Source organism: Etheostoma cragini, chromosome 12 (genome assembly GCF_013103735.1).
Source record: "Etheostoma cragini isolate CJK2018 chromosome 12, CSU_Ecrag_1.0, whole genome shotgun sequence".
NCBI lineage: Eukaryota > Metazoa > Chordata > Actinopteri > Perciformes > Percidae > Etheostoma > Etheostoma cragini.
The window spans coordinates 21037577-21063337 of NC_048418.1; the positions used below are offsets into that span (position 1 = coordinate 21037577).

At 40.2% G+C, this 25761-nt stretch overlaps 1 protein-coding gene across 2 annotated transcripts in view; it reads left to right on the forward strand.

The window, feature by feature from the left end:
- Positions 1-2747: 2747 nt before the first annotated feature.
- Positions 2748-25761, forward strand: part of pkn2 (protein kinase N2) — a 31579-nt gene continuing 8565 nt past the window's right edge. The window contains exons 1-11 of one of the 2 annotated variants that reach the window (XM_034887152.1): positions 2748-3059; positions 12753-12917; positions 13299-13434; positions 18137-18291; positions 20196-20325; positions 20465-20610; positions 20882-21095; positions 22933-23118; positions 23352-23461; positions 23640-23783; positions 24983-25058. In XM_034887152.1, coding sequence (XP_034743043.1) covers positions 3039-3059; positions 12753-12917; positions 13299-13434; positions 18137-18291; positions 20196-20325; positions 20465-20610; positions 20882-21095; positions 22933-23118; positions 23352-23461; positions 23640-23783; positions 24983-25058 — 1483 coding nt within the window. In that variant the 5' untranslated portion in view covers positions 2748-3038. Of the gene's footprint in view, positions 3060-7976; positions 8248-12752; positions 12918-13298; positions 13435-18136; positions 18292-20195; positions 20326-20464; positions 20611-20881; positions 21096-22932; positions 23119-23351; positions 23462-23639; positions 23784-24982; positions 25059-25761 lie in introns of those variants that run through there. The other variant, XM_034887151.1, reaches the window with a different exon arrangement.

Genomic DNA, 25761 nt, shown 5'->3' on the forward strand with positions numbered 1-25761 from the left:
TTTTTTAAACATGTCTGAAAAAGACAAAGTATTTTAGCATTTATTAGATACTACAGTACAGCTTACAAAAAATGAGCACAGAGGGTGTTATGACACAAGCTGGTGTTGCACAAAATTCTGAAACCTATATGAATTTCAGATATGCTGCTATATACTGTATAATGTATATATATATATTGGCAAACACCAACCACAAAAAAAGGATATGATGTAGCGCCTGGGTAGCTCACCTGGTAGAGCGCCCGTGTTTAAAGGGTTTACTCCTCGACACATCGGCCGCAGGTTTGACTCTGACCTGCAGCCCTTTGCCACATGTCATTCCTCCTCTCTCTTCCTCTTCATGTTTTCAACTGTCCTAAACAGATAAAGGCCTAACATACCCAACAAAATAAATAAATAAAGTATATGATAAAGTATGAAAACGTGCAATGGCAACAACATAAGGCTGAAATTCCTTATTAGGTCATAGACTCGAATGGGTTAAAGGATTTGTTGTAACACCAGACTTAAAACAGGAACAACACAAGTACATGGTCAGGGTACCAGGCACCTAGGCCTCTATACATTATAAAATTCTCTGATTTTTACAACCTTGTGGGACAAGACCTTATACCTGCCTGCCCAGTAAGACTTGGTCATCATCCCATTAATCAGAGCAAACATCATCATGTTTATTATGGGTAATAACACACCCACAGATCAGTAAAGTGGTCATTCAACTGCAGAAACAGAGCTGGAGTAACAGTTGGAGAAAGGCAGTACAGCACAGGCGTGTATCTTTCTGACAAAGGCAGATATTTGTTAACCCAATGGCACAGAAACCGCATTACACCATATCCCCAATCTTTCCTCCCCCACCAAACACTGCATCCATTACATGTGGTTTGTGGATATTGCCGAAAAACCATATTGACATAAAAGACAAACCCATCGTGTCTTGTCTGAAGCACCTGTCCTCAGTCAGTCTCTGGAGAGTGTCACTGTTGAGGGGTTTTAACAGGAGCACATCATTGAAAAGTCTACCCAGAAAGGCCTCTGACATTTTTATTATGTGGACAATGCTCAAGTAATAAGTGAGGAACCTGCATTCTTGTTCACACCAATACATATTTGAGACACTGCACTATAAGCACAGAGAGTGGCCAGTCTCTGAGACATATGGCTTGTGATGACTGTCTCTGAGGGTTATGTAATGCAGCAGTAAGTCTTTTCACTGAGGTGTGATATGTCATGCACCGGCCCAGAGAAGAGTTTTTTGTTTGTCCTGTGGTTTCTTCATAGCAGTTCATCCTCATCTCTTTGACTTGGCAACTCAAAAGTAAACTGTGACTCTTACCGTATGTAATATAGCAGCTGGTTGTCAGCAGGTTTGTGTAGCGTCTGCATGATCCTTTTGATTTGAATAATAGATGATCAATGTTAAATAGGTGACTGTCTTATTGAGGTGCAGTCTTCTGAAAACTACACTTACTCGAACAAAGCATTCATTGCAATTCCCAGACTTGTACTTTATTTGAGTACAGTATTTATTTTATTTTTGATGCTACATACTTCAGTACATCACAGTGTGTAATATTGTTCTTCCTACAGTTACCTGACAGTTATCAGTAGTTACTTTACACGTTAAGATTTGCGTTGTAATGAAATAAAATCTCCAACAGTCAGCAGTTAAAGTTATATCCAACTTGACCAACTGTATAATGTCTCCATGTCTGAGAGACCAACTTCAAGTATATACTTTTATGATGTACTGTATACTTATACTTTAGTAAAAAGTGAAAAATGTGGTTGCAACTCACCATCATTGCTGCCTGGAGCAATTAACAAATTTAACATTTGCTGCTACAGCAATATAGCAGAAAAATTTCAAATATTAATTAATAGCATTTTAATGTGTTATTTGTTCATTTATTGCTGTAAATATATGTTTTTAAATTGTTAAATATATATTTATTTATTGCATTAAAATTCCTCTATTGTTCTGTATATTCTATTTATTTTTATCTAATGTAATTTATTTATTTTTATACCTTTACCTCTTTCTTTCGCCAGTTGAATGATAGCTTGGCCTTTCAGGGACTAGAAAAAGAAATAGGGAAAAGAAGGAAAAAAATTGGATTACATTTTTTTGCATTATATCCAAAATAAAAGAATAAAGAAAATATACAGAAAGAATTGAGTACTTTACATGCAATAAATACATACAGTATATATTTTAAAGTGCCCAAATATGTATTTAGAAACATATGCAAAAATAAATCATTTACATAAGTGTGAAAATAAATTAAAATGCTTTTAATTATTTATTTGGTTTCTATAGTTCCACATTTATTTATTCTTTTATTTATATATTTCCAAATTATTATATTTACTTATTTATTCTTTTAATTATTTCTCTTTACATCCACAGATATTGTATTTTTATTGGCTCCATACGGTTATACCTCTGTACTTCTACCTGGAAAATTATAGCAGGACTTTCACTTGACATGGCAAAAATCCAAGAAGTTAAGAACTTTCTATCTTAAATAGAGGATTAAATTTGTCTGAGCATTTATTTTAAACGTATTTTAACCTCGATTTGAACCACCGCAATCTGAGATAGGCCTACATTTCTTTCCATGTTTGTGTTTGGTTTAACCCAGGATGATTTAAGGTTGTTAGCATGAGGTAAGACCAGTCTGTATGAAGCAGCCTAACAGCAGCAGCAGCAGCAGCACTACAGCTCTTCTGGGCGGACGCTTCCACTCTAAACCACCGCCTCTTTCTCCAACTGCACTAGGACAGATTTATGCTTCAGCTTTTTTTATTTATGAACACCCGTCCACCCTGCAGGACACCTCTAGGACGGCGTGGCCGCGTCAATGAAGTGTGAAGACGACATGGGAAGCCCCATGTACCCGAGATGAGCGATGATTTGGTCCAAATAATCACTTCTTTATGTCGCCAGAGAGGGAAACTTACAACCAGGCTTGTTTTTGGAGTTCCACCTCCCCTCCTCTCTCCCCGTAGGATTTGATTCAAAGGCGAAAACCAAGATGGCCGCCGACTCCGTGCAGGTAGGAAAAGTTGACAACTGTTGCGAAAAGTGCGCAAACTTGCTCCAGAGGCTAAAAAATAAGTTAGCAAACAGTTTTATTTCATTAAAGTTGATTTGCTGTGAGTTGGTAGTGTTGTATTTAAGTTAGGGTCCTCTGCTAGGTCTTAAATGGTTGTCTGAGTTATCCATGGATTGAGGCCTGGGAAACAATTATCCAAAGTAACGTTAATTTATCCCGGAATATCCAAGTTTTAAATATGTGATTTTGAGCGGAAGCTCTATGATATTTAATTTTGACACCGTTTTGTTTTACAGTTTTAACGCTAGTGTTGCTGTCGTTCAAGTCTTACTAACGTTAACTAACGTTAAGAGCTCTGAAACGTTAAATTAACCTGCGTTACTTTTGGAAAATAAACAGTGTCCTCCTTGTATTCATATACCGGTAACGACATATGTTTATCCGTAATCTAAATACAGTTGAAGTTGTTCCATCTTTGGAAGTGGAAAGAGTTCACTGCTGCTTAAGCCTGGTTCGCTTGACGTCAAGTTTTTTTCAAATACGTAAACGTTACAGACCGGATGAACTCAAAACACCAGCAACAAAAAAGAAATCAGAAAATATCTTTCCCAACACACATTTTCATATTTTCAAGGAGTAAGTTAACGTTTCATGTCTGTTGTGCAGTTATGTCTTATTATTCTCTAAGACATGACTTACGAGTCATGACTTACTTTTTTTATTGACAAAATTCAATGTACAAAGATACAGGTAGACAACATTAGCACACAGGCTAGATCAAATTTAAAAATTAAAAACCAGGAGTACATGATATTCATTCAAAGGAGTCTAAAGGATATTCATTCAAAGGAGTTAATTCTTTACTCAAGTCACTGAGAATTCACTTCTATGAGAAAATGGAAAAGAAATGGGTAATGAATAATGGATATTATAGAGCGCCATTGTTTTGATTATCCTAGAAACAGATAATGTCTAATATAAGGCTAAAAGAGTAAAGTAAGGCTACAGTCATGGCTCACTGTGTAATGTGGTTTCGCTTGAGTGACGTCAGACTTGAAATAAGTCTTTCTGACAAACCATTGTCAAAGACTTGCAACTCATCCATAACTTTATCTAATCACATATTTTTAACTGCAGTCATGCATTAGCTTTAGCAATATCCCCCAAATAGGTACTCAAGCCAAAGCTAAGACCAGTCTAATTATTCAAACACTATTATTACTCATCTTTACAGGGAGTATTGGAGGAAAATGGTTACAGCAGATAACAAAGCTACCACTTGTGGGAAGTTAAATCTTAAATGTTTCTTATTAATTTGATTACTAAGGCAACATGTGGTGATGACATGTCAGTGATGCCTTTCATTGAACCAGTTTAAACATGAAAAGGCTTATTATTCCTAGTGTTTACATTTATTTTCATGTACTCAGCACAGGTGTTTGCTCAAGTTCTTTATCAGTGACATGATGGATCACCCAGTTTGTTGAACAGTATTTTCTATCATGGGTTTATAAAACTGAAATGGTCACAGCAGCCCATATTTATCTGAGTCTGAAAACAGTAAACTGATGGCAAAACATCTGAAGGCTAGACCGCCTGTTTCCTCTTGAGGATGAGAACACATATGGATAAAGATGTCCTCTATTTGTGATCTCATCACAGAATTGGTTAGGTTTATAAGTAATCCAATCAATATTCCAGGCTAGGTGATGTAAAGTGAAATGTTACCATGGATGGTTGACATCACATTGTATATTTCAAAACTCTTAAGTCGGCGTTTACTATTAGGATTAGAGCCCGACCGTTGAACGATTTTAAAGGCAGATACCAATACGAATATACTTTTTTTTTTTTTAAATCTGATATGCTTATATATTGGCCAAAATATATTAAAAAGAAAGAAAGCTAGAAACGCGTTACAAAACATAAAGACATTTCCTTAACATTTGTTATTTTTATAATTAGTTATTAGTTAATAGTTATTCATGAGTTCTCACTAAAATAATAATTAGTTTTATTGTTGCCACGGAACAGAGGAACATCAAAATATGTTAAAGTTCTGATATATAAAATGTATAAAAATACAAACTTAAGCTATGAAACGTTGAACTCCTTTTGAAAAAAAACACATTAGCAAAAAAAAATCTGTTGCCAACAGGGACGTCGTAGAGTGTCCTCTGGTGGACAAACTATGCAACGCCAACGCTCATAACATGGTAGACCGTCCGTTTTAATATTTTAAATATTCATTTTCAGAATCATTTATTTGTCATTATAAATGATTCTGATGAATTAATATAAAAAAACAGCCCGCCCATAAATCTGTTCGGGCTCTAGTTTATATAGCCCTATGCTGTGTTCATCAATGAGATCGTAGTGCATTTTGCTTATTCAGGCTCAAAAAACATCTGGAAGACATGCTTTCTCTATTAAAAGATGTAGTTTTTCTGAGGTCGACCAAGCCAGCTAAACTTGAACTTATATATTTATATATCTCACTGTGGAGGTTTATATGGAGTGGAACCAGATCTACTCAGCAGAGCAACAGGTGCTTCACTGCAGTATGTCGCTCGTTCTCTTTGTGATATTGCAGCACCACTTTTCTGGACACACAATAAATCTACTGCCTGTCCCGCTCCGAAAGCCATTAACATTGATCTGAAGTGCAAGACATTACCTACACTTTCACTTAACATGGGATATTTCTAAGGCTTGTGTGAAGGCGCCATTTGTAGAATCTGCGTTTATTAGCCTGTGATGCTATTTCTGGTTGCAGTGGAGCACCAGGCTGTGGCCAGTATTTTGCAGCCAGCTGTGGGGGTGAGACGGCCTGGTGTCAGGTTGTAGGTTGAGATAGGCCTCTTGCAGAAATGGCAAGGGCTCTGCTTTCTAAGCATGAGCCTGGATAGTGGCCTCAACTTTTCCATTGTCCTATTGTGTGAATGGAGTTCTTGTTGTTGGACTTGGCGTTTTCAGACTTAAAGAGCAAGTTAACCTGCTTACACTAAGGCTCAGACCTAATGTTTGCTTTTACCTCACAGTTTCCTTTCATGTGTTTGGCACTGAAAGAGGTCTTTAACAAGTTCAACAAGTGTAGGTAACACTTGCCTTACCTTTTTCTAACTGTCAACAGTTTTATGATTTCTTCTAACAAATGTTCTAGCTATAGCTATACATTTTGTTTTTTATTTTGTGGGGATGAACAATCCCATTTTTGTAATGTTGAACAAAACATGTTGCTTATAGGTTTTAGACATGTCTTTCCATTTTTTGTGAGCCTTGAACATTTCACAGAGCACCCTAGCACAGCAAGTTCCCTCCATCCATAACAAACTGTATGCATTGGGCTATAAGTGGAAACATTTGCTTATAATTCCTGCATCACTCGTCTTTGAACCTAATAAGTCTCGAGTTCTCAGTGTGGCGTCATTCTCCTGACAAGGCAATACATTTTAAGCAGCAAGAAATGATAAGGGCCATCCGGCAAAGGAGCAACTAAAGGAAGCGTTGCAATTACAGCGAAACAAGAGGTGAAACCAATCCTGCAAATGTATCCCTGCTATCTTTTTTTGGATATAGTTTCTTTTGTTTGATCTCAAATTAAAATCACAGACCTCGTGGGTCTACTTGCTGATTCATTTCCACCTTATCTGATTGGCCTTTCGTGCATTCCCTTGCATTGTTGAGCAGTAAAATAGGCCCTTTAGGGTGTCCTCATGTTGTCCTCATACCACGTTGGCCAAACACAGCTACAGTGCAAACAAGTTACGCAGGTCAGTTAGCTGAAGAAGAAGAGACGTCCCCCCCCCCCACACACACACACACACACACCATTCTTCCACTTCCAAGAGTTGTGACCTCCATTTTACCTATGAGTCATCAAGGAGCCCCAGGTACCGGATATGTGCAATCTATAGTTTCCCCTGAAGTGAGCACCTATAGTGGAGAGAGGGGGGTTTCACAAGGCACAGTGGAAATCCCTCATTGTACCCGATCAGGATTTTCTTTACCAACTTAAAGTCAGAATTTGAGTCACATTTACTCCAGGTACCTGTTTGATGATCAATTCGTAGATAACGGCCTAAATCTGTGGTTCCCAGGGACTTAAGGAACTTTCAGGGGGTCCCCAGTAAAACGGGAATCATTTATTTTCACTATAATTACATCCATAAGTAACACAAAGACAGGCTTTCTGTGACTATTTTTGCCATGGATTTCGTATACACATCTAAAAGCAAGAATCCTATCAAGATGTGGAACCCTGCGACAAGATGCCATCAAATGGGGATCCGTGGTCTAATTTGTATCAGTTTAGGGGTATTTAAAGTGGAACAATATTGGGAACCACTGGCCTAAATGATAGCCACTAAATATTTTTCTTTTTCTTTGCTGTGTGAAATATGCATGTGGTGTGTTTGATGCTATTAAACAATGTGGCAAACCCCACATTTTCTATGAAACTGTAGCATGGCTAAAAGAACATACAGCCTATATGGTGCTTCACTGACTTGTGTGTCTTTCAGTGACAATCTTGCAAGGTTAATTCCTAATTGGCTCTTGTGTGCTTTGCTTTCCCAATAAATAAAACGCACCATCCAACTTCACTGTCATCCACACTGAGACTCGAACACCACTCTTTACTGTGTTTTCAACTTACAGTTGTGGGCATGTTGTTTCACAGCTACTCCTCCACCACTCAAGTTGCTTTACGTGGGGGGGGGGGGGGGGGGGGGGGGGGGGGGGGGGGGGGGGGGGGGGGGGGCACAATGGACAGCCAGTGTTATGTTTTTAACTGGGGTTAATTTTAGACCCAGTCGTCTCCCTGGAGTGAGATTATGTCCCATTCTGGGCTGCTCTGACCTCACAGAGTTAGAAGCTAAGAGGGATTTGGCTGTTGCTGCTCAGATGGTTTATCTTCCCTGTTGATGTCAGTGGTCTGTGTGAGAAAGAGGGAGCAGAATGAGAGAGCTGCTGGAGAATCGGATACTAGCGGAGGAAATGAGTGTGGCTTTGGACAGATCTTCTGCCAGCTATCGTGTAGCCTAACCTTTGTGGCAGAAGATAACATTTCTCCTAACAGAACTTCAGTGGAGTTCATGTCATGATAGTTAGTGGTGGTCAGCAGAACATGCGAGGGCGGTTTGGTTTAACCGATCTAGAAATGGAGTTGGCGGAAACCGATGTTCAGGTATGGCGGAAAGTTAAGCCTGAAGGTTTTGTCTTGTTGACTTGATCTATCTTTTCACCACCCTCTCCTCAAACAAACTTTTTTAACAGTAGCCCATAGGCAAAATAATTGCATTACGCCTAAATGTTACTGTTTGGTTTGACTGCTTTCTTTTTATAGTAATAGTAGTAAGTAAGTCATGATGAATGCAACAAGATGCAGATCCCGTGGTAGTCAATGAGTGGCGATGGGCTGTTTTTCACTTCTAATTATACCCTCATTTTATGAATGCTATGAGTTAAACTCTGGCACGGTATCAGGGGCTATTCAGAGGGCAGCGCGTTCTGGTTGACCGTTTACATTTGGGATGGTTCTGTTATCTGGAGTCGCATACGTAGTTTGATTTAAAGGAGTGCACGTTACACTGGTTTCCTTAAAACTTCAAAAGGTCACTGATGTTGAATAGAATTGTGTATGCATAGCTAATTGAGCAATTGTTAGTACCAAAGGGAGGGCAGGCTTTACATTTAGTCCTGTATGAGCTCTGATGACTCATAGGTTGAACTATTTTGGTTTCATTGTTGGAACCATGTAACACAATTAAAGTGGGGATTTTGGGGTAACTTTGTGTCTCTGGTGCTTCCACCCGCATACAAACTTGTAAAAAAATATCCATGCTGTTTTGCGTGAGAGACAGGTTTCTGAATGTCCTCTGCCTTCATTCTCTGGCTGTGCTGTTCAAAATCTGCACGGCTTTCTACGTAACTAGCTGAGACAGGGTGGCTAACCGTACTAGCGCTAGCATGCTAGCTTGTTCTAATGGGCAAAACACTGCTACAACACACACTAGTTCACCATAATCTCCAAAAAAACTACTTCCATGTCCCTCTTCTGGAGGTATTCCAAACGTTTAGGAGTCTCCCTGCTCATCCTGCCTTGTACTGACCAAAGTTGGAGAAAGAGTTATCCAGCTGATGTGATCTTACCTAGCTACTGAGCATGTACAACTCCAAACAAAGATAGTAAAGAAGTGAGATGTTTCACTCTGTCGCTAAAACAGAGACCCAAACACATAGGGTGAAAACAGGATCTGTAGCAATGTACAGTACAACAAAAATCTGGTGCTTTTTGAAAATGAAAACATGTAAACCTATTCTGGTACAACCTCAAAATACAATTATGAACCTGAAAATGAGCATAAGGTGGGTGCTTTAAGAGGTTATACTGTCTCAACTAAGGTTGGACGATATTGACAAAATGTGATTTTTGCAAAATCGATTATGAATATTGTGATATTGATATTAATTTAGATATTTTTAAACAGTTACAATTACAAACGTTATGGGAAAACGCATCGTAACAATATTCATGATTCATAACAATGCAGTGCACAGTGAGACTACTATACGGCTGCGTAGTGCGGCTGGACCACAGGCCACAGGTCGGTCTTGAATGAAATATATTCAATCTATCCAACTCCAAACCGCCTTTTGTAATGCGCGGGATAGCTACCTCTGAGAAATGGGTGCGGGATGGGATTTAGTACCATTTGTCTAGTTCATTCAGTCGCTTCTTGAAGCCTTTTTTATCCACTGTTTGGATTGGCATCATATCTTTGGCCAAAAAATATGCTATAGCATTGGTGATTTCAGTGTGTCTCTTCGAGTTGTACTTTTTTGGGGGGAGAGTTCCCATGCCCCATGACTGACATTTGCAAGTGGCACGGTAACTGGCCAGTAAAACCTGATCATTATAGCGTTTCAAGCGGGCTCTATATCAAACACAACTAAGCCCCACAGGCAACAGACGGGACGCATTGCTCCACAAAATAAAGAAATATTGCATTCTTTTTGTGACACTTTCAATGTAATATTGCGCATTGTGATATTGCGAAACACAATATTAAGTCAATATATCATGCACCCCTAGTCTCAAGAAATTTAAAATGAGAAGAGCCAAATTTAGAGGAAATGGAATAAACTGGTTACTCCCAGTCCTCAAATAATCCCGGATGTATTCCATAGGGGTGGGAATCACAAGTCCCCACAATGCGGTATTATCGTGATATCATAGCATCATGATACGATATTATTGCAATTTTAAACATTGCGATATTCTGTGATATATTGCAATTCATTACCTTTTTGCCAACTTCAAATTATGTCCCCAAAGCAAAACTTTGTAAACATCTGTTTTGTCAAAAGAATAAAATGCCTCTGGTTTGTTCATTTGATTTCAGTTTTCCATCTAGAGGACTGAAAAAACAATTGATCTCATTATTGTAGTACCAAAAGGTTAAAATCTCATGCAATTTATATCATAAAAAATTGATACTTGGCACCCGTACTGATACATTTTTGACTCCGAAAATATTGCCATGCTATGCTGTATTGATTCCCCACCCGCCCACCACCCCTAGTGTTCCATTATCAACCAGTGGAACATATCTAATACTGCACCAATGTATTCTAGGGATAGACCTATAATCGGCCCTGGCCAATTATCGGGCCGTCTTTTTGCAGATTTTCCGGATCTGTGTTTGATTAATTCAAATATGCGCTACTTTGGCTCTGCAACTGCTCTGTGTCTGTCCCTCTGCTTCGTTTTCACTCACCACTGAGTCCCCCCCCCCCCCCCCCCCCCCCCCCCCCCCCCCCCAACAACACTTGACTATCTTTGACTGTGTATTATGTTGAAAGATTCTTATTTATTAAATAATTACTCAAAGCATCAAAGTTTTGTGTTGGGCATTTCAAAATCTTAATTCAGATTTAAAGATTTGCATTTTTACTGCAAATGCACATCGGTTCCAAATATTGGCTATTGGTTTAATTTACCACTAATAATCTGTATCAGCCTTGAAAAACCAGTAACAGTCGATCCCTACTGTATTCATGATGGACTTTAAATCGGAAGCCATTCAGGAAGTGATCGCTAATCCCTCGTTAGTTAAGGTGACTGCTTTAAGGGTGCAAGTAAATGGTGACTGACAGCAGGAAACACTGCATACAGAGGTTAGCTCAGGTTTAAAATCCATCTCTACAATATTCAGGTTACGCTTTGGCAGTGTTGAATCTCATGTTTGGTCAGAAGATATTCTCAGGGCAATTAAGTCATAACTTCATACATTTCAAAGTAATAGAAAATTTGTAATGATTAGGGCTGCACAATATAAGGAATATTTGCAATAAAGTGTGATAATATTGCTTTGATAGTACTTGCAATAAATACACTGATATCAAAATCACATTTTCAGTTTTTCTTCTGCTTTCAATATTCTGCTGCAATACAACTTGCTTGATGAATTAAAGACAAACAAAAGGAATAAACTCCAACAATCCTTTAGTGAACAAATTGAACATTGAATTAAATATAAAAGGCACCACTAAAAAAGGGCCACTTTTATTTTAAAGTGCAGTTTTCCATCGATACTCTCTTACAACTAACTCCTAATATCTGAGAGCGAGTGATGCCGATTAAAAAATCAATTTGTTGCGCAATCACCTGATTCTTAAGATCAGATCACGCATGTTCCATACACATTTTGGTGGTTATTATTAGGGATGGGGGGAAAAATTGATCCTTAGATGCATCGCGATTTTTTGTTTGTTTTTGTTTTAAATGTGTCGATTTTTATTTAGAAGTTGCTGTCTCCAGACGTGTACAAATCAGAAAACAGAGTGACTGAAAGAGGATGGGATAATGGACAACAACTTAGGAAAGAGTGAAGGAAAATGAACACTGTTTTGTGTATATATACACATGATCTTATAAGACATGCATACAATAATTAGGTAAAACACAAAAGGCTGTTAATCTACTTTATCACGTTACATCTGACCACCTCGTGTTTCATGTTCTAAGACGCCAATTCTCCACCTTTAAAATATGTCTGGATCTCTGACATGGAAGATTACTGTGAGTGAAGGTGACTTCCACAAGCTTGTTTAAGGCTTATGCAAGGAATGACTAGAAAATAAAAACCTCAGTACGCAAAACATTTCATTACAACTTGTGTGTGACAAATACCGTTTAGGTCGAAATCGTACAAACTCAGATTTATATGCATATTTTTTCTAAATTAAGTATACATAAAAAAATGGTTGCATCGAGATCCACTGATAATTTGTTTACAATCAAATCGTTGGCCTCTGAATCAGAATTGAATCCCCCCCCCCTTTAGTTATTATAAGAAAGTCATATGAGTGACAGCTGGAGCTCCTCCTCTGTTTTTATCACTTGCTTACTGTTTTCATGAGCTGTCACTCATCACGACAAAACGGAAATGCTTATGTTTTATGTGGCAATAGCCTCAGCTGTTTTCAAACCTTTAAACCTTGGTGCTGCATTCTGGGTATTGATAAGTCCTGTTGGCTAAACACTACTGAAACCTGTAGGAGTCACTGGCCTCACCATGTTCTCTCCTCCTCTCTTGCTGACCTCTTCTCAATTACATTTCACATCCTCATCATCTCCTCCTTTTCTTCTTTTGTTTTTTCTCATCCTCCTTTGCTGTCCTCTTTCAGGGGGATGCCAGGGGCCAGCTGGTGGCGGAGCAACTAGGACTGGGACACAACCTGGACCTGTCTGACACAATGGTTCAACAGAAGCTGGACGAGATCAAGGAGCAGATCCGCCGCGAGATCCGCAAAGAGCTGAAGATCAAAGAAGGTGCCGAGAACCTGCGAAAGGTAAAATCACTGAATATGTTGTGGAGTCTTTCTATGAAAGGCTTTTAAAATTAAATGTAATATTTACTACCATGACCTAGGGTTACAGATTAGCAGGGCCACAGGATTTGAAAACAAATTAAGAAAAAAACAAAAAGTAAAACTCATAATGTTAACACATCTCCACCCCAAGCAGAAGATTTTTATTCTTTATCACCACTAAAAACTGTCAAAAGATAGACAGATCAAAGATTAAAATCAAAGACATTTTATGACTGTTTTCACTGGCTGAGTGGCTCTCCCCCTGACTGTAAACTCACATTTATGATTCAAGTAGGTAAAGTTTCCCTTTTTAAATCTTTGCTATTACATAAATTATGTCATCCACTCTCCACCCCTCAGGTCACCACAGACAAGAAGAGCCTGGCTTATGTCGACAACATGCTGAAAAAATCCAACAAGAAGGTGGAGGAGCTTCACCAGGAGCTGCAAGAGCTCAACGCCCACATTGTGGTCAAAGACCCTGAAGAACTGCTAGGTAACAGAGAAACGCCGCAGCAAAGCAGCCCCAGAGCATTTAGGAAACATTAACCAAGGAGGACAGGTGGTTGACATATGCTAATGCTATCCTCTACTTCCTCCTCAAATATAGCAGTGTTTCCCACAGATTAGAAAACCATTTGTGGTGGGGGGCGGGGGGGGGGACGTCATATGCTCAGTTGCATATTTGTGACGTCACTATGCAATCAATTGCAGAAAGCTTAGTGGTTGTGCAGCAAGGTAGATAGAGACAAATAGAAATCTTTAGCCAAATAATCACAAATTCAATACAGGAATTGCTTTTACCTTGTACTTATTACTGAGGTAGTCTATCTTTTGAAGTAAAAAAAGAAATTCTACAAAGGGAGGGACAAGGATCAATAAAGATTTCTCAAAGAAGGCTTGGCCAGGGCCAGCTCAGCTGCATCTTTCTCCCGTCGCGTCCCACTGTCTCTCCTACCTACACTGGCCCCCTCCCCCTCCCTCCCCGCCCCCCTCCCTACACACTGTGTGCATGGCTGCCACACATGAGGAGAGAGTGGAGGGGAGGGGCTCACAAAACCGATTTAGAGAGAGGGGACTGTGGCGGCCACAGGAGAGAAATACCTTGCGTGTTGGCTGGACAATACTGGCGACTTTTCTTCAGAAAATTTAAATTTTATTTATAGTATCAATTCATAACAAGAGCTATCTCGAGACACTTTACAGATAGAGTAGGTCTAGACCACATTCCAGAATTTACAAGGACCCAACAGAGCAAGCACCAGTGCGACAGTGGCAAAGAAAAAGTTCCAAATGAGTGTGTGTGGGGAAACGCTGTATCATTGTTGTAGTTGTGCACTTTTACTTCAGCTCGATGTTCCTTGTATCAAAGCATCAAAATTGTATATTTAGTTACATGTTGCCCAAATTAACACTCAAATAGTTTTTTTTCTTTTTCTTTAGATTTTAAATTTTATTATTGATATTTTTAAGCTAAATAATTGAATTGATCAAAGTTTTGATGCAGTTTATTTAACTGACATTTGTAGTCCAGTTGTCTTTGGTTGGAGGGTTCTCCTGCAGCCTTTCCTCTGGGATGGCTATCTTGCTATTCTAAAGAGCCATTTTTACCTTTTTATCCAGGATTTTTCCCTGGTGTGATGTCACAAAACAGCAAATTCTCTTCCAAATATAGTCTCGTTATCATTTTCTCCAAGATACTGGTTCATTGCAAATGCAAAGCATTGCTGAGTAAATAATTTTTACACTGCTGTGTCAGAACGACACCTACATGAACACACATTGAGTGTTTGGAGGTGACTCACCCTCCAGAGGCTTACATTGTTGCATTCCACATTCCACAGGCCGTTACAATGAGCTGTCGATTGTTTCCCTCCGAGGCTGTTGAAAGCCTGCTCCTGTGCATTTTCCAACAACAATGGATTTTAGAGCGAGTTACCCACAGCATAATGTAGTTTTGTTACAGTAGGTGCCTTATGCAGCATTTGTTGGTGGCGAGTGTCCGGGGGAATTCAGGAAGAGAAGGAATGTTATTTGTCTGCCTGTTAACATCACATCCCCCCCAGGTCAGTTGACATTAGGAAGTAGATGAGGAGGAGGCAAGGGAGGTCATCTTGGTTAAGCGTTATCTCAAGTGGGAACAAATTTAGCCTGACTCGGTGACTCTCAATCTGATGAACAGGAGCTTTCTTTTTAAGTGACGCGACGCTAGCGGAATGTCGCCGGCTATCGCAAAATGACAGAGAAGCCAGCTCCGCTCCACAGTCATGAGACAACTTGAAATGTGCTAAGCTCTCGAATTCGCAAGAGACGGCACTTGTTTACTGAATTAGTAGGAAGGAGTTGCTCTCTGCCTCTGCAAGCAGTCAGAATGTGTTTTTGTTCCCGGAGAAAGTTGAGAGGGGCTCTGGTTATCCTCCGCCACTCATCTGAGGCCAGAAATGGGCCGACTCACTCTCAGGTCTGTCATCAGCCGCAGCAACTCTGATGCAGGGTCACCGGCCAGTTTCCTCTGTCATGTATGATCCCATTCACATAGAGACGTGCCCCAAGATCAGCAGTTTACTTCCTGAATACATGTCCAGTCTGTTTCCCTTCCAGTCACCATATCACATATCCAGTGACAAACCACCCACGCCAGTTTTTGGTCCAGCTCTGATGATGATGATAATGATGTAACTGTTTGCAGAGTATTGTTAGCATGTTTCTCATTGCCTTCTCATCAGATACAGATGGGGTTAATCCGAGGGAGGGTTCCCCCTGTCAGCTGTCCAGCAGTGACATCAGCCCTGCAGCTATTCAGTAGCTCAGTATCTTGTCCTCTGGCCCAGCGTGGGCTGAGAAGGAGGGGTGGAGGTCCTTGAATTCTTGGCTCGATGTGACCTTGACCAAACCACACCCCCCCCATGCAGAGAGGAAAGCCCCTAACGTAGAGTGCCGTGTATTTCTCAGCGTGCCTTTGTTTTTTCCTCATGACACTGACTTAACGGGATGTTGATGTAATCTCTGTGACGCTACTGAAGTACGCAATGTGGAGTTTATGAACGCAAAGGCCCGTTTTTCCTCAAGCCTCTGCTAAATTCTTACCTTGCTCGACAGGCTTCTCTACACCCATGTGATTTGGATGCGATAAGAATCTGAAAGTGTCCCCCCCCCCCCCCCCCCCCCCCCCCCCCCCCCCCCCCCCACCCCCCACCCCCCCCCCGTGTGGGTGTGTGTGTGCGTCACTTTCTTTTCTGCACACTTTCAGTAATGCTACTCAGAAGGTTGATTGATATACGCAGTGTGTGTGTGTGTGTGTGTGTGTATATATATATAATATATATATTTTTTTTTTGTATGGGACTTGTGTTGATACACACACACACACACACACACACACACACACACACACAAGAGGGTCGCCCCGGGAAGCCTAACATCCCCTCCTCCTGCACAAAAACCTCAGCAGTGATGCTCTCAGCCTATTAATAATTATGAATCATTTAAACTTTCAGTTCAAAGAGTCACATGCTTTCTTTTTGCCATATCCAGCAGGTGCTTAAAGGAATCTTTAGACACTGTTTTGATTAAACATTCACAGTGAATGAATCACAGACCCGCCTGCTGGTTATTGTTATCTGTGTTTGGCAACGCTCACCCGAATAACAGATTTTCCTCACTGCTGTTATTTTAAGTAACGCCAGTCGTGTTCACTTAGATGAACTCAAGACACCTTCAGGGAAATCAGTTTTTTTTTTGTTTTTTTTTAACATGGGTCTTGGAGTTTTAATGTCAAGCTACTTGATTTTTTGTCTTGGGACTTATTTTACACTTTAAATTTATAATGAGAGAATTACAGTAACAATGTTACATAGATGATAAGGCTGTGCAATCAAAAATGCAATTGTGATTACGATTCAGGCTCTTAATGATCTCAAAAACAGTAGTTGGAAAAAAAAAAAGTAGGTCCTTTAAAGAAAATGGCACTGTTTGAGTTTTGGATGTGGCAACTCTTACTAAGTGTACTCGTTGGGTCCTTTCTGAGAGCAGTTGTTTTATGACACCATAGACACTGAAACTAAACTTGCAAGTCAAGTCAGGAGAAGTCAGGCAGGTTTTTTGCCCACCTCACTTGTGTGTGAGAATGATTTGCTCTGTGCTACAGTGATCTGCCTGGGGAGGGGTTTTCTCTGCACCTTTCGAGTCCAGACATGACCAAAAAAAAACAACACAATAGGGCAAAACCGTAAACCGTGCGGCCAGAACTGAGGTCCAGCTCAGGGGAAAGGAGACACTTGTTTTCACTTTGTGTCTGTCTGGTGTATGTGTGAATGCATGAGAAACTCAAAAGCCTAAACAGATATTGGCACAGTAACACTGTGTTGTCTCCGCTGATTTTAGGGAATGGACAAGAAGCAGTTTGACAAAAGAAGTTTGAAATGTGGATATATCATTGTCACAAGTGTTTACACCACATTTGCTTATGTCGTAATGTCACTGCAGTTTTGGTAGTCGTCTGCAAGTTCACACTTGTTCTTTTTTCTTCCGTTACTCAGAATAGAGATGGCCGCAGGGTTTCCCTCTGCTGTTAAATTTTGAACAGACTTCAGAAGAGGTCCAATGAGATGACAGAAAATTCATTCAAATTAGTAGTGATTGCCTAAGAAAGCATGATAACAAATCAAACTGAATATGTGTGTGCTTTGGGTTCATGTTTGATGCGGTCACATGTTTCTGTTTTCTGTGTCTGCATAACAGAGCAAGAACAAGTGTGTAAAAGACACATCCAATCCAATTCTAAAAGTCTCCCTCTGACACCATTTATTGATTTGATTTTCTACTTCATGTCAGACTCCTGATGTTGATCATAATGTTCATAACTTGTGTAGTTGTTTTTGTGTCGAGAGAGTGAGTCAATTGGAGTCTTGTTTTAACATACTTCCTCACATTATAAACAGCAGACCTTTCTGGATACATTATGCGACTACAGAAGTTGCTACCTGACATGTTTTTGTAAGCAAAGTTAGTGCTGCGAAACTGTTCAGCTAACTTCAAAATGGCTGGCAGCAAAAAATAGCCCATGCATGCTGAGTTACCATTTACAGTCGGTGTATATTTGTGACAAACTCCAGCAGCACATACAGAGTCAAATATCTGTGGTTGTCACCAAAGTGCCATAAGGTTATAAATTGCACATTTTTTTGTTCTTTACCCAGAATGCCCTTTGACCCCAGATACTCCCAACAGTGAGGCAAGACTGTGCACCAGCAGCAGCCGCCTCGCTGCCCTGAAAAGACAGAATGACATCGAGTTAAAGGTGAAACAGGGTGCCGAGAACATGATTCTGATGTACTCCAACGGGCCCTCCAAGGTAAGACTCAGCAGGAGAGGGTTCAGCTCAGCCTGACAAGTGTGTAAAAGCAGACATTCACCAAAAAAAACACGAGCACTTGGACAATTACAAAGGTTTTTAACAAACCTACACATTACAATATTAATTTGGGGAGAAAATGTGGTAAAAATGGTAGAAATCCATCAGATTACAAATCCACTTCCTGTTTCAACTTTGAATTACTTACTTGCGTTTTCCTATGCAATGAGGGGATTACTAGCAACATTCCACCAAAACTAGGAAAATAAGACTCAAGTGATAAAATTGCCTAATTATTTTTGAAATTATCTTTTTGGCAGTCCAAGAGGAGTAACAGAAGCTGACACAAGACTGATTTATTTAAGTCACCTTTATCAGGGTTTCTGGACATAATCATAACCCAGAATCTTTTTTTTAAAGTTAAGGTAATGCATGGAATAATATAAATAATTGCATGGAAACTGCCGAGAGCAGCTCATTCCCAATTTGAAAATCAGTCTGTAGGTGGTTGATAAATACATTTTGGATTTGCTTTTCCAGTTTCGCTGTAGGAGAGGAGGAAACATGAGAAGTCCACAAAGCTCTTTGTGGCTCCTCTAATGCTCTGAGTGAGGAAAACTATCATTTAGGTGAGCGGGGTGTGTATGTTACCAGAAATGATAACAGTTGGAGCACCAGGAGCCAAGGTGAGGATGAGTGGCTCTTGGTCCATCAATAGTAACTGAAGCCACTTTGTAGCAGACGGTTTAGTATAGTGTTTCAGTAGCAAGTCTCTAATTTGAGACTACATTGATTAATTTCTATAGTTTGAAGTCTTTGAGTGATATGCTTGTTTGCTTTCTTGGCGAGAGTTAGATGAGAACATTGATACCACGCTTATGTCTATGTGGTAAATATGACGCTACAGCTAGTTAGCTTAGCATAAAGAGTGGAAACACAGGAAACAGCTAGCGGCTCTGTTCAAATGTAATAAAAGCCGCATCATGCCCTCAAAAACTATGTATGGCAATTTGTGCTGAATCTGATATGTGACCAGTTTTAAATTAACAAGAACAATTTTACAAAGATTTGTAGACAAGGTCAGTGTTACATTTTGAGATATTTGGGATGTCTAACTTGGGTCAATGTCACGTCTAATGTTTTTTTACACAAATGTTGTTTGACTTTATGTTCAAGTGAGTATTGCTTGAAAACCAGAGGCACATGCAGAGCCTTAGTGAGTTGCTGGAGTACAGTAAAAACACTGAAAACTGCCACTTTATCCTCCTGTGTCTGGAAGTTGCTTCTGTATGACCTTCCCCCGTCAGACAGGCAGAGACTCCTTTCAGTTGGAAATAGTCCTGTCCTGATGTCAGAGAGGAAATGTCTCCTGGACAGAGGTCTTTCCTGCACGCAGCGCCATAAACAACCAGGAATTAAACTTCAGAGGAATTTTGTGTGTGTGTGTGTGTGTGTGTGTGTGTGTGTGTGTGTGTGTGTGTGTGTGTGTGTGTGTGTGTGTGTGTGTGTGTGTGTGTGTGTGTGTGTGTGTGTGTGTGTGTGTGTGTGTGTGTGTGTGTGTGTGTGTGTGTGTGTAACACTTGATGCAATTCCAGTTGCCTTTTTTGATGAACAACATTTTCCATGTGGTCACTCACTTTTTAGGCTCCGATTAAGGGCATGAACTGGCGTCCTGACTGTTTGTGTTGCATGCTCACAACAAGAAAACACAATAGGTGATGAAGGATGGTTGGCAATTAGAGTCATCCAAAAAGTCCTGGCATCCATTTATTTTACCTGGAAGACAAAACACTATTAAAACCTTTGAATCAAACATGAATGCATAGTAATGTATATCAAAGTGTTATGACATAGAGATGTTTCCCCAACAACAGTGGTGGTTTAATTTCTAATTGTGTTCACAGGATCGTAAGCTGCTAGCAACTGCCCAGCAGATGCTTCAGGACAGCAAGACGAAGATAGAATTCATCAGGATGCAGATCCTGAAGGCCAGCCAGGCCAGCGAGTTGAGCTTCGAGAACAACGATGTGATGGGTGAGCCTTCACTTGCACTGTGTGATTTTTAGAATAAGCCAGCGAGACCTTTTTTAAAAGAACTGCCTGTATAAGTGCACACAAGGTCTCATGTACAAGTGCGTCTAAATGAAAGAATCATGTCCACCCTGTCCACCAGACAAGCCTATCATCAGCCCTTTGGACCTTCGGGTGGAGGAGCTGTGTCACCACGCCAAGATAGAATCCGCTGTGGCAGAGGGAGCCAAAAACGTCATGAAACTCCTAGGCTCCGGAAAAGTCACAGAAAAGAAAGCTCATTCAGAGGTAGATGTTTGTGTTTGTGTGTGTGTGCGAGTTCATGTCCATCATGTGAATTTCACATCTTCTGCGTACAATGGTGAATTAAAACGAGCATCACTTTAGACCCAATGCAGTGTAATGGGCTTTAAATGAAACTGATCCTTGCTGATGTGCTCTATTAAAGTAAAATAGTCGGTGTAATTGATGTGTTTCTCTCTATCCACCTTTGCTATTTCCTTTCCTCCTACCCTCCTTTGTTTCCTTCTGTATTACCTTCCCTCCTCCTTGTCTCCAGGCCCAGGCTCGTTTTAATGAGTCCAGTCAAAAGCTTGACCTCCTGCGATATTCCTTGGAGCAACGCCTCAATGAGTTGCCTAAAAACCACCCTCGCAGCAGCAGCATCGTGGAAGAGCTTTCCCTGCTGGCGTCACCGGTCCTCAGTCCCCGATCCAGCATTATCTCCACGCAGAACCAGTACAGCACCGTGACTAAGCCCGCTGCCCTCACAGGTAACAGGACAAAACACAGTGATGGTTATTGATAGTCCAATGACTATTTGAGATGATTTACACTCTGATACATCTTCCTACTCTTCTTCACCACCAAAGAATGAAAATGAAATTACTTGAGTGTGTGTTTAGGAACTTTGGCACGTGTTTATTTTGGTAAGTATTCCTATTGGATGCATGGTACACCAGTTTATAGGGTACCTTCAGTCACACAGAAACAGTCAACTCACTTGGCAGATCTGTTAAAGGGATAGTCTGGATTTTAGTCATTTTATTAGCTACAGTTTGGAGAAGCAGGCAGGAGTACTGACACGGAAGCTAAGCAATGTCCTGCTGTGGAAGAGGGCAGCAACTAATCATATTTCAGCCACCTAAAAAAAGGCAAAGCTAAAAAAATAACAGTTTAAGTTTACGCTATACTTAGATTTATTTGACCGCTTAACCTTGGCGTCAGACAGCTCTGTTTAAGTTTACAGAGAGGGAACTACAGCCGTTCTATGCTCTTGTCAAAGCCACCAGACTCAACTGACAAAATCTATAATTGTATCTCGCATCACACAAGAGTTGCAGGTCTCCCCCTGCCTCAATCAGTTAGTTAGTTAATGTTATTGTGTGACTTATTTATCACTGTTTTTGTCAATTGAGTAGTGGCTTTGACAAGAGCATAGAACCGTGCAAACTTAAACAGGGGCAGGGCTGTCTGATGGCAACATACTCTAAACTAGAACTGGGCAATATATCGATATTATATCGATATTGTGATATGAGACGAGATATTGTCTTAGACTTTGGATATTGTAATATGACATAAGTGTTGTCTTTTCCTGCTTTTAAAGGCTGCATTACAGTGACAAGTGATGTTGTTTTCTGAACTTACCAGACTGTTGTAATTGTTGTATTATTTGGCTTTACCCACTTAGTCCTTATATCCACATTATTGATGATTAATTATCAAAAATGTTTTGTAAAAGCACCTAAAGTCAACACCACAATATTGTTGCGGTATCAATATTGAGGTATTTGGTCAAAAATATTGTGATATTTGATTTTCTCTATCACCCAGCCCTTCTCTAAACACAAGGTGTATTTTTTTTATGTGCGTGTGTTTGTGTTTGCATATATATATATATATATATATAGTGGCTTAAATATGTTTTGCTGCCTGCTTCGCCAAACTGGGGACGTGCTGACTCCCATCTACTGTAACTAATAAACTGGCTATGGAGAAGTAACTCATACCAAATACAGGAAGTTCTGGCCGGCTATTGTTGTTAAAAGAGAAGCGTAGTTCCTGAAGGGAATAGCTCAGTGCTCAGTGTGTACATTTATTTTATTTATTTATTTAGGATCCCCATTAGTTGTTTCTGAAGTAACAACTGTTTTACCTGGGGTCCACGCAAAGTGTTGAGTATTTGCAAATTTGCACTCCCTGTTTTAAAACTGATCTCACTTGTAATACGAGGGAGATAGAGAGTAACGGTGGATGCACTCGGAGCAGACAGCTGTTGGCAATCAGAGCAGAGAATAAATTAGCAGTTTACATGTGAAGTTGTGTAAATGTACAGTGTGGGTTTCAGTTTGTCTTTGAATAAATGCTGTTGCTCCTCAAAACCCCAAGGGCCCCCCCAAAAAACTCAGACACCAGAGAGACAATAGGACCGGGGGCCGCTCTACAAACCAATCAGTCAGTCAATCAGTTACTAGTTGTATTAGTAGTATTCCAAATGTTTTTTAAATGCATGGATCAGCTATTGTGTGCAAAATAGGATAACTGAACAACTTTCAACAAGACAAATGGTGTGAGCTATTGATATGTATCTTCCCACCTCCCTTCCAGGCACGTTAGACGTCAGGCTCATGGGCTGTCAGGACCTTCTGGAGAATGTCCCTGGTCGTTCCAAAGCTGCATCTGTCCCGCTGCCTGGTTGGAGCCCCAGCGAGACGCGCTCATCCTTCATTAGCCGAGCAAACCGAAATCGCGGTGTGAGCTCCCGGAACCTGACAAAGAGCGAGGAGCTCTCCAGTAAGTAGATCTGACCTCGTACACAGTCTAGTAATAAGTCAGTATTGGTGAAAAGAAGTTCTGCGATTACATCAACTTTCATAAAAAATAAATCACGGTTGGACCGTAATAGACGTGTAAGACTGCCGAGAGAAAACACCTTGTCCGTTATACCAACTGCATTTAAGTCACAATCAGGGCCTTGTTACTACATCTGTACTTAATAAATAACGTGTGTGTGTATGTTTCCTCAGATGAGATCAGCGCAGTGTTGAAGCTGGACAACACGGTAGTCGGCCAAACAAGCTGGAGGTCGGTCAGTAACCAGTCCTGGGACCAGAAGTTTACATTGGAGCTGGACCGGGTAACACACACACACACACACACACACACACACACACACACACACACACACACTCTCTTTCTCCTACCTTTGGCCTATATCTGTGCTGTTGACTCACTGTTGAGATTGAGCAACGCAGTCGGTGTGTTTGATATCTGTCTGGTGTGTGTGTGTGTGTGTGTCTGTCTCTGGCCTGTAGTCTCGTGAGCTGGAGATCTCGGTGTACTGGCGTGACTGGCGTTCGCTCTGTGCTGTCAAGTTCCTGCGACTGGAGGACTTCCTGGACAACCAGCGTCACGGGATGTGTCTGTACCTAGAGCCACAGGGGATGCTGTTTGCTGAGGTACACAAACCATTGATGTAGCACATTGGGCCTCGTGCAGCACCATTCTCTTAAATTTCTCTTATATTTTCTGTTGATTTTTTTCCCTATCCAAATCTGCTCTTTACCTTGTGTGCCAAATGATGAATCCCACTTGATCATAATTGTTTATAAGCTTGGCCACGCCACCTAAACACTGTATAAGGCTAGGTGTTGTGCTGTGTGCAAACACTCATGCCACCTCAAGCTTGGTCCTCTGCAGCACGTCATCCTATCTCTCATTCCCCCCTTTCCTGTCTACAGCTGTCTGTAAAGGCAGAACGGCCCAAACAATAATCTTGAAAAAAAGAGAGGCAGTAGAAGAAGTAGAACCTCAGCAGTGTTGAAATCAATGCATTAAATAACTTTTTTTCTTTTTGAAAGGTTAAAGATTTTTTGGGGCTTTCCCTTTTATCATAGAGACAGTGGATTCACATGAAAGGGGGAGAGACGGGGGTTGACACGCTGCAATAGGTTGCAGGCCGGATTCAAACCTGGGCCGCCGCAGGGCTCAGCCAACATGGGGCGCATGCTCTATTAAAGATGAATCAAAAATGTATATCAATAAAACACACACAAAACCCTGTCACATGAGTATATATATGAACTGTGTGAATGCGTGACCCTGATGTGATAAATTACATAACAATATTACAATATTTAAAAACATACACAAAAAAATGTATAAACTATATGCAATGAATGTTATTTTTTATATATATAACTGTCTAAATTTGATCTCATGATATTTGTTTTTTTTCTTCAAATTTAAAACTTTCCTTGTGTTGGACAAACAATTTGTGGATTGTGAAAAGAAGAAGATTTTTTTCTTGTCTTGGTTATTGCTCTCGGCCACCTCAACTAACTATGTTCTCTTTCCTAAGAGAAGAGCAAACATAGGAAAATGCTGGGGAATCCCAGAATTCAATGGGTTCCAATCAAATAAAAATAAACAAAACCAAGAGAAGATTTGTTCATAGATCTCATCGTGCATGAGACCCATTAAAACAGCTCCTGTTAACCGAGAAAAGCCTGTAGACCAACAGAAATGTCTGTTGCTATTTTTTCCTTTTGTTTCAGTACATCCTGTAATGTGTGAAAGCCTTTCCTTGGACCAGCTGTTTTTTCTGTTATGCCGTATATTTATTTATTATGTATAAATGTTCACGTCTCTTGTTCAGGTAACATTTTTCAATCCCGTCATTGAGAGACGACCAAAGCTCCAAAGACAAAAGAAGATTTTCTCAAAGCAGCAAGGTGAGTCACCATTACCGGCCACTTCTTCAAGGTGTACGATTCTAAAACTCAGACAGGCATCACAGAGACCTACAATACATATGGTAAAACAGGCTTGGGTAATATTTCTAACAATGTTAAAGTGCTCATATTATGCTTTTTGGCTTCTTCCCTTTCCTCTATTGTGTTATATATCTTTTTGTGCACTTTATAGGTTTACAAAGTAAAAAAGCCCAAAGATTGGACAGAGGTGAGATTCTTTACTCTGTAACTAAGACAGAATGCTCGACGCACAGGGTGAAAAGAGGAGCTGCCGCAATGACCAGTACAACAGAAATATAGTGTTTTTGTGAAAATGAATCCACATTAAGCTATTCTTGTACAACCTCTAAGTACAGTTGTGAACCCGAAAATGAGCATAATATGGGCACTTTAATATTCTGGTTCTTGGATTTGTTAAATACAGTATTCATCAGTTGCTAGGTGGCTAAAGAAAAGGAGAGCAGAAAGAGTAAAACTGCACTTAATACTTGGTGGTCTGTACGTTTTAATTCCCATTTTAACAGGTCCTTAAAATATCATTTTTTTCACCTCAAGAATATTGCCACGCTTTTATTACCATTTATTATCGCTTGGACTATTGCAATTCCCTTTTTACTAGATTGCCCAAAAGCCTATAAGGAAACTACAGCTAGTTCAGAATGCTGCGGCCAGAGTCTTAACT